Below are 14,401 nucleotides of genomic sequence, written 5' to 3' on the forward strand. Positions count from 1 at the left end.
TTTTGCTCGGTTCCATCACGTTCAGGGCCGTCTCGCACACCCCAAGCGTCGTGCCCTTCCTCAGCAGCTGGTCTTCGTGAGAAAGGTTGGCAACGCGGATTGGAACGCGTTCTCCCCATGGCACCAGCGACCTGGCAATCAGCAGTCCCTGGCGAAAAGCCAGGCCTCTGTCGGCCTCCAGAATCAAAGGTTCGTCGCTCGGGTCTGTCTTACAATCGCCCTCCACGATCATTTCTGTCCCCGCCGGCACCATTACGTCTTCGGCTGCTTGGATTTTGCAGACTGAATCATGATATTGGTCCCACTCGTCATCCGTCGTATCGATTGCTAGTTCGATGTTTTTCTTCCTGGCGTCGAGGATACAGTTGAAGCGGGTGAGGAAGTCATACCCGATGATCAATTGTACGTTCATTGGAGCCACCATGAACCTGTGGATGACGATGTGGCTCCCTGCGACTTTAATTTTGAAGTCAGCTTGACCCTTCACTGAGACCAGTTGCCCGTTTGCTACAGTCAGGTGCAGTTGGACTGGTCGAAGACTTGGCTTGTTGTTCTCTGGTAGCCGGTCATAGACGTCTGGATGCATGATGGATATCGAGGCCCCCGTATCTATTAGTGCAATTAACTTGTCTTGTCCTATTTCTACTGCTACATATGGGCCGCCCTTCTCCTTTTGGTCGAATGTTTCAGTGTCAGGTCGTTCGTCTTCTTCTTCTTCTCCAGCCGACACGTGACCTCCGGTGTCGACTACTGCTCGTTTCCCGACTTCCGGTTACGTCCCTGTGCTTGCGGTTGTGTTCTCCTCAGTCCTTCGATCCGTTCGGCACAATTCTCGATCAGGTGCAGAGGGCTGTTACAGAAATAGCATTTGCGTCTGTTGTCTTTGTCTTTCGTAGTATTATCCTTGGCGTTTGTCTTCTCTTGTACAAGATAGAGCTCTGGTTCGTCTTTTGCTCGCCGTCTGGACCGAGCTTTCTTGAATGACTCAAACTGAGTCGCCAGAGTGACCGCCTCTTCTACCGTAGTCGGCCTTCCTTGAAGAACGGCCCACTCCATGTCGCCGTCGGCCAAGCTATCCAGAAAGCTTGTCACAGTCAACTGTTCCCAGAGCTCGCCTCTGGCGGTGGGGTAAGCTCTCCTGGTCATCCCCTTCAGGTCCAGGGCCAACGCCGACAAGGACTCGCCTCTTTTGCGGGTTCTGTTGCGGAGCGACGCTCTATGCATCTCTGTCTGATGACGTGGTTCAAATCTTGATTCGAGTGCGTCGACCAGAGCTCTGTAGTCTCCCCTCATGTCAGGGTCAAGTAGCGTCAACACGGAAACGGCTTGGTCCCTGAGAGATGCAGCCATCTCCATCGCACATCTCCCTTGTGACCAACCGTTCATTTTTGCCACGATCTCAAATTGGACCCGGAAGTCCCCGAAGCTTGACTTTCCGTCGAAGTTAGGTGGTTTTCTGTTGGTGCTTCGCTCCACCGGAGCTGTCTCCCGCAGATGATGTGGGTAGCCAAGATTCTGGCCACCCCAATCCCTCGTTGGTCGATCGATGTAATGACGTGTCGGCGAAGCCCAATGATGTGAAGAAACGTCTTTGTGAGGGCGATCAGGGCCTGTGCTCCTAGTCTCCCGTCCTGTGGGCGAAGCGAAACGATGAAGTGACTCCCCCTGGCGTTGAGGAGAATCATAGTCAAGGAGCTCGCTTCCCCGCGCCCGTATTGGCGAAAGGAGACGATGAGAGGGACGATCCTCTCCATCCGTCGATGAGATGTGTAGTCTGTCCAGTTGTCCCGTCGGTAAAGCGAAGTGATGCGACGAGCTGTCCCCTCGTCGAGAGAATGGGTAACCAGGGAGTTGGCCACCCTGTTCTCTCATCGGCGATCCTTGCCCAGTAGCTCCGGCGAGAAGCGTCTCGGCCTCCACCCAGTCATCGGCGAGGAGTCCCGTTCTGCTGCCCCAAGCGATCTCCTCGTCTCTGCGAGTCCGGTCGAACGCCCTGCTGTGACGGTCATCCTTCGCCGAGGCAAGCGTCTGTTGTGGTACAGCCCTGCCAGTCAGTTCGATCCCGCTGTCCAACGGAGGCAGGCGACGACCCTTGTCGTCAGTACCGCCTGACGCCCGCAGGTCTTCTTGTGAACCAAGGTCAGACATCTTGCTTCGCAGCAGTCCAGAAAAATAAACAGTCACTGGCTGAGTGACCGAGAAAAATAAAATAAAAACAAAGGGATGGGAAGGGATCTTCTCTTTCTAAGTAAAAATAAATAAAAAGCTACCAAAACCTACAATGAACCAATCTTTATCCCACTTCTGACACCATTTGTAAAGCCGAGCGGTCTTAGCTTCACATTAACTCTAACTGTCTGTGTCTGTGTCTTAGATGTTATACGTGTTTGAAGGTCATTTGTCAGGATGGCAATCACACGACAGGACAAACAGACACACAGAATATAAACTCAAGAAGAGGCAGGTAAAGTTCAAAATTGTATTGAATCAAAACAAATCATAAAAACAACTCAATACAAGGCGTTTGTTCTTTTCAGAAAATATATCTGTACATTGGTTCACTCTATTCCTGTAATTTTCCTACTACTCGAAAAATATGTTAAGTCCTAAAATGGCTGAAAAATTGGGCATGACCCGTAGGTACCCTTAGCAAAATACGCTACTGAAAGCAATATCCTATGTCCTAAAATGGCTGAAAATTTTGGCAGAGGTTCGGGGCCTGAGTAAAAATAAAGTAAAAGAGTAAAGCGACGCCACTTTACTCGCCGTATGGTAACCTGGGACTGCGGAACGTTTGTTTTTAACCCTGTCAGTTCAGTCCACAGGGCGGAGTCCGGTATACCATTTAGACACTTAAGCCAGGTTGGTTGCCAAAACTCCGGAGGACAGTTTTAGAGATAACAACAAATACTTTGTACTAGGTTGGGAACTTCCCACAACCGTTCGGTACTAAGGTTGCCTCCCACAACCTTTTCCACAGGCACAGAAGCAATGCTGTAACTCTAAGTGGGAAGTCCGGTATACCATTTAGACACTTAAGCCAGGTTGGTTGCCAAGACTCCCGCCGAACCTTGAAAACTAGCAGCTTATATACCTTCCATGACTGTCCCTGACGTCACAGCTAAGGAACCAATGAAAACGTCGCACTGGGATCACATAACAAAATGGGGAGGGAGGGGGGAGAGTTTCGAGGCTGCTATCAGTCTCCATACAAGCTACAGTTAAAACCCCTCAAACATACACAAAAACTCCTGTACTAAGAAAACTACATCAAAAACGCTATAAAGATATACATCAATAAAATGGAGATTCTACGACGCATCATTTGATACCAAACACTCATTGGTTATCAACACTGTGAACAAAGTGCAAAACCTCTGACTATTATCTCGCAAAATAGTCATGTCACACCAAAAATGTATGCAGTTACAAGTTAACCACAGTCAAACACAGTGTATATTCAACAGGCTTCTCATATGTAGATGATAAACATAAAATCTACATTCTACTAAACAAATGAATACAGACTACATGTTTATATTGAATACATGGGTAAAAGAAAGAATGATATAAAAGCTACAGAAAAGAAAAGAGAGAGAGAGTAGAGAGAGTGTGTCTGAATGTGTATGTGTGTCTATGTATGTGTGTTCGTCTGTGTGTAACAAGTATTATCATAGACCTGTATTAGAAATAAAGAATCAGGTCAATCTGGAAAGGAGAGTTGGGGGGGGGGGAAAGGTGAGAGTCGGATGTCGAAAAACAATGCTTTCGCGGGCGGTCCACGTGCTCAAAACTAAGCCGTAGCGAGTTTGTGACCTAGGGTTCATATCCCGTCAGTCAAGCCGGCGCCATCGTGTCAAAACCAATTAACCAATTAATTCTACCGCAAGAGAACAATAGAAAAGTACTATATCATTCCTATCTCCGAACAATTTACTAGGGGAAAGAACAAATATGATTTTAGAGTGTGAATCTTAATTCCAAACAGTTTCAATACTAACTTAGATAATATATTCTGCTCTCTACGCTTTCTCTTCTTCTTCACTCTATAAACTTTAAGAAGAAAATTGCATATGGAGAAAAGACAAAAAAAATATTCATGTAGTCGCTTTTCTCCACATTCTCAAGTTTGCTTTCTGTTTGACATTGAACTTGACAATCCACTTGTTTTTGTTGTTGTTTGTTCAGTGACCCCTCCACGATTACAGCTCATTCCTGCTTTTTCCCCCACAAACTTTACTCTTTCTTTCATTCACTTTACAAGAGAAGACTAACTTATGATCACCCCTCATGTACAGCCTCACATGGTCCTGTAAAACTTCTGTCTTATTATAACTTTTCCCTTTGAGTGCTTGAAGGTGCATGTAACATTCTTGATCTGGCGCGTGAGCAGTAACCTAACAGATTTTGCTCGCATTTAAATCTTTAAAAAAGCAACTTGTGTAAACCTGGTACGACACAGCAAGCCATGTAGTACGTATTCTCTACACAGAGCTTGAGAAACTTATTGTTACAACCTTCTCCAGTGTTAACCCTAGCTGTGCTTACCTTCTGTGGTGTAGAAAAGTTATCCTCTGAATCCAGACCTAGTTTTCCTGAGGAAAAAAATGGTCTCTATGAGTTTAAAAACACATTCTGACACGCATGTTGTGCAAGAAACAGAAGCAGATCGTATTCAACTGACAAAATATTAAATCTTATCAAGAGAGCAAAATGAAGTCCCCCCCAAAAACTCTTATAATATAGACATTAAGAACACCTGATACTGAGATACACACAAAACAAAATTCAAATGCATCAACTGCTAGATTTACTTTAAAAAATCTGCTAGAATTGCTGATTGCAAGCATGCTCTATGTAATGATTTTGAAGAAAGATCCTCTTTAAACAATTCTGTATTAAAAAAAAAGAAACACACACACACACACACAAAACCAAGTGGTACCTCTGCCATCTTTCTGACATTGAAAAACACAGTCTCCTAACAAAAAGACCAAAAGCACTGTACTCACGTTAGAAGACAAACACGGAACAAATAACGGCGACGCTTTGACCTCAGGGTCTTCTTCAGGCACGAAAAAACAAGTACACACAAAAAAGACGAAAAAAGACGATATAACAGACAGAAAGAAGAATCACTGACAAAACAACATATGTGACCCTCCACCACGAAATGAGTCGCATGTCACCTTGCGCGGTTCTGCGCTAGGCTTAATAAAAGTCCGGGGAGTGTCTGGTAACAGTGTGCGGGTCACCTTAGTCACAGGCTTATAACTCAAACAGTTTTCGCTCTTTTCTAAAACGGTTTTCACCACTGGAAAGAGCATAACAAACTCTTTAGAAACATGTAAAAATATGAAAACCATGCAAAGGTGACATGCGACTCATTCCGTGGTGGAGGGTCACATATGACACAGACAGAGGAGCAAGAGAGGCTACTCCAGGGAGAAACAAAAAAAAAGTAAACAAACAAGGGAAGGAATCGTGAACAAAGTGAACATAAGGGCCAACAATTAAACAAAATGCTAATGATAGAGAACAGACAAGGCAAGAAAATGAGAGTTGAAAGGTTGCAGTTTTGAGGTCTCCTAAGGTATGAGGTTTTACTCAAATTAGTTAAAAGAACACACTGATGCACTACACCCACATAACATGTTCTTACCCACACATAAAATATGTTCTTACCAAACTCTCCCGATCCCCAGGTGTAGACGTCACCGTATCTGGTCAAGACGACAACGTGCGTGTCCCCACAGGATACCTGTTGTACAGGATGGTCCAGGAAGAATTCTATGGGCTGTGGCACCAACACATCCTCCTCTTCGTGGGACCCCACACAGCCGTAGTAGTTGGACCCAAACCCATACAGCACACCGTCGTCTGTCAAATGACACAATTCATCTACTTCTTGGTTTAAAGATCAAGAACAAGAACAAGAATTGTTTCCGCCATATCGCATAAAAGTATAAAAGCCATTGGTATTTGTCATTAAAGTCAAACCTGCCCTGGAGACCACCTCTTCATATTGACCACCTGCTCATTATCACCGCACAAAAGAAACAACCCCAATCAGATTCTTTCCCATATAATTCACCTTTCCATAATTTCTGGTACCTTTTGGGGGACTTCTAGTGCCTACATGACACAGGGACACATAGTTTGGGGAGTCCTACCTATCCACAAAGTAGCTATATACTGTACTTCGATCCCTCCATCGCAACGATTCATTTTAAAATCCTTCCAAGACAAAGTATGACTCCCTGTATGACAGGGCGATTGAAAACGGTGATACAAGTAGTCTTCCCATATGACGATAGAGTCATTTTCCTCTGTACCAAGTGGCCCCGCGAGCGTTAAGCGCGGGTACCCTTAACAGCAACAAACCGACCTTAAACCGTCACTGAACTCTAATCAGGGGTCAATTCTACTCTGAGCTAGTTAAAACTTTTGCACATCAGCACTGCTATCAACCAAATATTCAAGTCTATCACAAGATTATTACAAGTATTCCTATGAAAATTAAAACATACCAGACACGCAGAGGGTGAAGTCCTCTCCACAAGACACCTGGTTAATGGGCTGCCCCAGCAAACTGTCCACACGCTTGGGCGCTTTGTAAGCTGCCGTGTCACCATGACCTAGCTGTCCACAGATGCTCACAGTGCCTTGGGGATTCTGAAAACAAAACAAAATGGGATTTTATATCAACCATTACCACAGCAATTCCTTGATTCTGACCACAGCAATTCCCTGATTCTGGAAAGAACATGTTTTGATCTGTACAAGCTCCATTTCAAATAAACAACTGTTCTTTTAATTTAGAGCTTCTACATCCAAGTGTTTAAACTTTGTTTCCATAATTATTGAAAATTCTTCCAGAGGGCAACTTAGTAGTAAATAAGGAAATATCCAAAGAAATTGCAGTAAAATGAGGTTCAAACACAAAACTTACAAGCATTTGACGCCTTCATCAAAATGAATTCCAGCCCAAAATGAGCACACCCGGTGATTTAAGTAAAACGCTCAATCAAGTAAGATCAAATTACTATAAGCAAGCAATGAACAAACGTGAAACTTACAGCCCAAGTGTACAGCTCTTTTTCAATGGTGATTGCAGCAAAGTGATGATGACCAGCAGACACCTGACAACACAAAGAAAGAAATACATGGTGGTCAGTGCAACACCCCCCCCCCCCCACACACACACACACACACAAACCCCACACCATTAGAGACCCCAAAATTCTGCAAAAATCAAATCTAAAAGAGAGAGGGAGTTTTAAAGGAGAGAGAGTCTTAAATTAAGGTAAATTCCCAGAAAATGCAGGTAATCAAGGTCTTAACAGAGAGAAATGGGGAGGAGGGGACTGGGACAGGGGGGTCTTAATGGGGTGGGTGGTTCCGATCAATCCACCCAGTTGAAGGCTGTGGAACCTGGTCACAGAACACAAAGAGAACGCTCATTGCTTTCAGAAACAGATATGAATAAAGAAACATATATGAGGCTTTGCCAAAAGGTGCTGGGGGGGTGCTTGGACATTTGTGACAAACTAAACCTTTTCAGTTGATTTTTTTTTGGTGTTTTAAGTGATACATTAGTCTTTGATGAACACATTTGTGTAATAAAAGAATGGTTTGTGCATTTGGGAAATGTGTACGGTTTGATAATATGCCATAAAACGCCAATTTTGAGAAAAGCCACATGTGCAACAAAACTGACCACAGAAGCCATTAATATCATTTCATACAACTGGTAATGATTTATTTCTAGTAAACAGACCCTGCAGAAGCATTATCAGTCTTTAAAAGTACATTTGGAGCCAAATCTTGAATGCAGTGTCACGTAATGTCGCAAAACGCTCAAACATCATAAAAGTCAAAACTGATACTTTCTGCTAAGTAACCACAAGAAGTATAAACCCTAAAATAAAATATAACACTTCAACAGAAACACTGACACATGTTAAAAATATCCCTAAAAGTTGTTACAGTTTGCTCAAACTAGTTAAACATGTTGTTGTAGGTGTCACGTGTTACAAAAATATTGATGGACATGAAAATATTCATAATATTTGAAATAACAACCAGAATGTTATACATACACTAACTTTTCATTTACAATCTAAAGATTAGGTTATTTATGGAATATGAAAACAGAAACAATAGCAAAACATGTTAAAAGCAAGTCATAACAGCATTCTACGTGTCACATGTTACACTGTGTGAGTGGACATGAAATTATTCAAAATGTTATAAATGACAACTGTGATATTAAATAGACCTTTAGGATACATTCATATTTTGAAGATTAGGTAATTATGGAACATCAAAGCACCACAAAAAAAGTAACATCATGTTCAAAACAGGTCAAATCTGCGTTCTACCTGTCACGTGTTACATGGAGTCAGTGGACATGAAATCAATGAAAATGTCAAAAATAACTACAATATTCAAACAGACATTTAGAATACAGTTTTAACCTAATGTCTATGTACATCTGGAACAAGGTTCTCAATCAAATCGAATTTTTTTAATTAGTTGTACGTAAAATCCTAGCAAAATCCAAATTTAAAAAAAAAAACTTTGATTTTTTTTTATGTTGGGGAGGGGGGGGGGGGGGTGGTGTTAAAACAATCTCATGAAAATATTCCTTCCCCCTGCTAACCCAAAAGCATTTTTTCAGCTTTGGCTACAATATTTACAAGGACATATATGTCTCCTCCTAAATCGTTGCACGGATATGAACGTATCGTCCTGAATCGTAACACGGATATTAACAAAAACAGAGGATCGAATTTTTCTTCAATCAAATTTGCCTCCAAAAGTAGCAAGCAGTTGTATATAGGTTACACAATATGCAAGATAATCAGAACTCGGAGTGTGTAAGCTATTTATCCCATTACTCCGACGTTTTCATTAAAAACACTTACTTTTTCCACTAAAACCTGCCCGTGCCTGTTTTCAGCTTGCCAAAAGCCTCCGCAGTCGAAATTCATGTCAATGAATTCATGCGCATAGCTAGTTCCCATTTGTCAGCATAATGGACGGCGTCATTCGACTTGTATGTAGACATTCAGTCATTCAAATTGCTTATAAAAAGGTCTGCTATCTGCTTTTACATTTTGAAAGTCATTTTAAAATATCCTTGTGTATCATGTATATGACATCGACTTTCGTTATACTCAATTCGGCATACCGGGTTTATATTTTTACCAGAATTGCGCACGATAATGGCAGCGCAACAAATTCAGTTCGGGCCGTGCTGGTTTGATCGTTGACCCAAGTCAGTTTGCATGCAGTGTTACTGTTTGTCAGTCGGGGATAGAAATGTTGGCTGTCATCGCGCTGTTATGTTTTGGTTTTCACACGTGGATCACTTACATATTCAGTCGGTCGGGTTTTGTGTGTGTGTGTGTGTGTGTGTGTGTGTGTGTGTGTGTGTGTGTGTGTGTGTGTGTGTGTGTGTGTGTGTGTGTGTGTGGCCGCCCTTCGTGGTCGGCTGGGCGTTAAGCAAACAAACAAACAAACTCTCTCTCTCTCTCTCATTCTCTCTCTCTCTCTTTCTCTCTCTCACTCTCTCTCTCTCTCTCTCTCTCTTTCTTTCTTTCTTTCTTTCTTTCTCTCTCTCTCTCTCTCTCTCTCTCTCTCTCTCTCTCTCTCTCTCTCTCTCTCTCTCTCTCTCTCTCTCTCTCTATCTCTCTCTCTCTCTCTCTTCAGGAACCGACAAGGAATAAGATGAAAGTGTTTTTAAATTGATTTCGAAAATTTAATTTTGATAATAATTTTTATATTTTTAATTTTCTGAGCTTGTTTTTAATCCAAATATAACATATTTATATGTTTTTGGAATCAGAAAATAATGGAGAATAAGATGAACGTAAATGTGTATCGTTTTATAAAAACTTTTTTTTTTTTTTTTTACAATTTTCAGAGTTTTAATGACCAAAGTCATAAATTAATTTTTAAGCCACCACGCTGAAATGCAATACCGAAGTCCGGGCTTCGTCGAATATTACTTGACCAAAATTTCAACCAATTTGGTTGAAAAATGAGAGCGTGACAGTGCCGCCTCAACTTTCACGAAAAGCCGGATATGACGTCATCAAAGACATTTATAAGAAAAAATGAAGAAAAAAAGTCTGGGGATATCATACCCAGGAACTATCAAGTCAAATTTCATAAAGATCGGTCCAGTAGTTTAGTCTGAATCGCTCTACACACACACACACACACACACACACACACACACACACGCACACACCACGACCCTCGTCTCGATTCCCCCCTATACGTTAAAACATTTAGTCAAAACTTGACTAATTGTAAAAAGTAGTCCATCTGTAAACTCTGAATATGCAGATGACCTCCATAAATTATTCAATTGTACTCTGAAATCAAAGACAATGACCAATGACAGTTGAGATCGAAACTCGGTTGTGATGGGATATCCATAGGATATCCATAGGATATCCATATGGTTGTGATGGAATATTCAGAATAATCACCTCCTCAGCTAACAGAGATAAAGAGGCAGGTCATGGGATAATATAAGCTAATTCAATTCGTCGGGAGAAGAATTATGGGCAAGTGTCAAACATTAGATCTACAAAGTGTCAAACGTTACGTATAGATCTACACCTTACCCTGAACAGACAGTACAATATTTTCTCAACTTTACGGCTCGTCGTCTCCATGATTTTAATCGAATCGGTGACCGGAAACGCCAAAGAAGCAAAGCTAGTGGTTTCCACGCTTTTGAAAAAAATACTCGCGAAACTTCTTTGTGAAAATTGCAAAAATAACAAAATGTGTCAAACGTTACTTTCGGACATTAAACTCCATCGATTCTTTTTAGCTGCTAGATACAATAACTTCGCAAATTCTGACTCAAATGCAACACACTGCTTTTATTTCCTCGAACACGAAACTATCGTTTTCATCCAAAATGGCGGCCATTCAAAGCACCAAGACCGGCGAAAATCGAATCTGTAAACAAGTTGGTCTGCGGACATGAGGCCTTCGAAAATAACCGGGTATTTACTGGGCGAGGTTTTCGGTAAATTCTGGTTCTAATTACGATTGTTGCACATTCTACTAAGAGTTGCATGCTTAGACTGTATGAAATACGCTGATTAAAACCGATAAAGTGATGCAGACCATGAAAAATCGAAAATTTCCCGAGGACACCAAAATGTCCAAAATTTTTCGGGGCCGTTTCTGGTGTATGTTTAAAACATTTTATTTTTTATTTAACATTCACAACAACAACAGGCTTCAAAACATTAAAAAAAGCATTCATCAAACTCCCTTTTTCAAAGCACAATACATGTAAACATGTTGGGGTAATCCAGTTAATTACACTTGCTTTCCAAAAATACATGGGTCCGAAATGGCACCTTTTGGCAAAGGCTCATATATATAAGCAATTCACCTGTACATTAAAAGTATAACCTCTTCATTAGTACTGCAGCTGCAAAAAAGCATCACCCTGCTTGATCTTATATGTTCACCAGCCACAAAAAAAGGAAGCCGTTTTGTATCTCTCCTTTTGAGTGTATATGAGAACAAACACAAAATGTTATTATCACGTAAAAGCACTAAGGGCAAAAAAACCAGACCCAAACACACCAATAACAGACAATTTCGCAACAACATTTTACCTGAATAGGACATTTTTCTTTTGTGAAGACTTCCAGTTTCTGAGGTGTGATTTTTCCTCCTCCCCACTGATAAACCTGTGGACCAGTACAACACTATATTTCACTGAGGTAACCACAAGATAATACATCAATATGAAGATTGTTTCTCAAACAAATCGTGATAACAAATTACTCAACTTATGACACCTAGCTTCCCATTTGCTACATTTTAGTACTCTGTAGTCAAAACGTGTATAAACCTAACCATCTCCTGTACCCTGCTGGAAAATATGCACAATTCTTCTGTCAACTGTATAAAGATAAGATAAGAATATACACTTCCTGTGTCGGCCAATCCCGACCGCCTCCAACCACCAAGACTGAGGACCATCAGTTGGGGAATAGAAGATGAATTGAATGATTTCCGAACATGTTTAAGCGTTAACCAGATCTCCAAGAAAATAAACAGTCTGAAGCTGATGAATATTCATGTGGGAATTAAGGGATGTAACTAAAATTTGACCCAGAATACCTTAAATGCATGTTACATTTGCCTGATCTGGTACAGTAGTACTTCCCCTTAACGACCCCCCTGTTTACGACCACCCCCTTTTTACGACTGATTTTTCTACCACGGATGCGTTCTACTATATAATGAACCCCCAGTGAACGACTCACCCCAAAACGCGACTTACGACCGAGCTTTTGGGGATGAATTACGACTTTCGCGCATTTTCAGTCGAGCAGACGAAAACACAACATGGCGGCTCTCGTGCAACTACCGCGAGAAAAAACAACGAAATCTCGCGCGCGCGAGATCCTAATACATCCGGTTTTCCTCTGTACGCTATCTTGTCACGACGACTTGTTGACAAACGAAGATTCGCGAAAGAAAGAGAAAAGCGCCGACTCTTGAGAAGAGAGCTAATAAAGTAATCGCTAATCGAGCGAAATGGCAATCCGCGGCGACTTCCTTAGGAGTCGCGAAGACGCAAATCCTGTGTATCGTCAATGATAAGGACTCGGTGTTATCGAGATGGCGAGAAGGATAGTGAAGCGAAAGTACGCAAAGAGAGGTGCCTGTACGAAAACCTCAACGATCGTGTATGGGACAAGTTTAGCGATGCAAGGCGAAGAAACATTCATGTGAGCGGAAAGATAATTCGGGAGAAAAGTCGTTATGCTTTCTATCGAGTTAGGACATTCGGATTTTACTGGTTGCGCCACAATGTCAAATGTGCTTCACTCAGCGGGGAGCGAGCATTACGCCATGAGTACATTTTCTTTGAAATTTGAGTTAAAGTTGTTCTGCTGTAATGTGTTTGGGTGTGTGTGTGTGTGTGTTGATATGACAGTAAACTGCAACCGTGTGTTTGTGTGTAAACATGACATTACATAACAGTACGTACACTGCAACCAAATTCATGACCGCCCGGGCCAAAAACTCAAACCCCCCTTTTAATACCCCCCCTTTTTACGACCTAATTTTCAAGGTTTTTGCAAAGTCGTAAATAGGGGGTTCTACTGTATCTCAAGTTGTACAAGTCCCACTGAATGGCTCTCGCACAAGTTCCCACCACAGTGGGACTTAGCTGGCTGAATCCAACATGCTACAGAATGACTAACAGACAATGAAAGGACGTTAATCCCTTTGATGGACTGTGACAATGGCAAAGGAAGAAAATAAAAAACCATGAGCTATATCTGACCTCACACATCTTGGAGGTGACAACAGGCTGGAACACAGATGATGTGGTGGTTGACAGGCGAAGTCTGCGTGAGGTGGAGTTCAGTTCCCATACCTTTCTCTCCAGTTCTCTGCAACACGGTGCCGCAAAATTAGCACATGAAAAGTATTCTGCTCAGCCTTTATCCATATAATATATGTTTTTGGCTTGTATTCATACAGCATACCTTCAAAAACAATCTTTTAAACTATTTCATCCATTTTTAATTTATGTGAAATTAACAGCAAATACATCATTGGGAAATTCACTAGAACTGAGCTGCAAACATAAAACAGTCCATTCAAATCTTCTTAATGTATGCACCTTTATAAAATCTCACATATAAGATACCCTGACATCGAATTCCATGAAACAAAAAAGTCTCAAATTTATACACAAACACTCCCCCGAAATCAGCGTATGCTGCCTGAATGGCGGGGTAAAAACAGTCATACACGTAAAATTCCACTCGTGCAGAAAATATGAGTGAACGTGGGAGTTTCAGCCCACGAACGCAGAAGAAGAAGAAGAAGAATACACAAACACACACACAGTCAAACCTGCCCCAGTTACCTCCTCTCATTAACGACCACCCCTGAGGATCCCGACAAGTTTTGTTTTTTCAATATATAATTCAAATGTCCATTGCTAATGCTTGTTCTACAATGACCCCTTTTGGTCGGTCCTGTGAGTGTTTGTTACAGACAGATTCCACTGTAGCTAAAAGACACATTCATCCTGCTTAACATATAATACATTAATGACACCAAAACCACTATGAGTGACACAACCGTTCAACGCTGATGAAGAAGAAGAAGAGGCCAAAACCCACAGCTTACCCTGGATCAGAAAACAGTGGGCAGTCAAGAATATCTTCTGCAGAGGGGCGCTTGTCTGGGTCCTGTAACATGCAGCAAGTTATTATGACATTTTAGAACCTCTTATACGGTCCAGAATTGATAACACAAACTAAAGAAGCATCCTCCTGCCTCCTTTAGACAGAAAAAAATAACATCAACAAATTCTAAACTGAAG

General features: G+C 41.7%; 1 protein-coding gene and 1 long non-coding RNA gene across 2 annotated transcripts in view; one reads left to right on the forward strand and one right to left on the reverse strand.

Annotated features, from left to right (window-relative positions):
- The window catches only part of LOC138974665 (uncharacterized), a 300,124-nt gene that overhangs the window by 263,319 nt on the left and 22,404 nt on the right, over nt 1–14,401 (forward strand). The window lies entirely within an intron of this gene.
- LOC138974420 (serine/threonine-protein kinase Nek9-like) overlaps nt 1–14,401 on the reverse strand; it is a 39,030-nt gene that overhangs the window by 17,634 nt on the left and 6,995 nt on the right. Inside the window, exons 9-15 of the mRNA XM_070347138.1 lie at nt 14,206–14,267; nt 13,349–13,457; nt 11,661–11,735; nt 7,080–7,142; nt 6,531–6,675; nt 5,686–5,880; nt 4,549–4,595 (exon numbers count right to left, since the gene is read on the reverse strand). Coding sequence (XP_070203239.1) covers nt 4,549–4,595; nt 5,686–5,880; nt 6,531–6,675; nt 7,080–7,142; nt 11,661–11,735; nt 13,349–13,457; nt 14,206–14,267 — 696 coding nt within the window. The remainder of the gene's footprint in view (nt 1–4,548; nt 4,596–5,685; nt 5,881–6,530; nt 6,676–7,079; nt 7,143–11,660; nt 11,736–13,348; nt 13,458–14,205; nt 14,268–14,401) is intronic.

Source organism: Littorina saxatilis, linkage group LG1 (assembly GCF_037325665.1).
Source record: "Littorina saxatilis isolate snail1 linkage group LG1, US_GU_Lsax_2.0, whole genome shotgun sequence".
NCBI lineage: Eukaryota > Metazoa > Mollusca > Gastropoda > Littorinimorpha > Littorinidae > Littorina > Littorina saxatilis.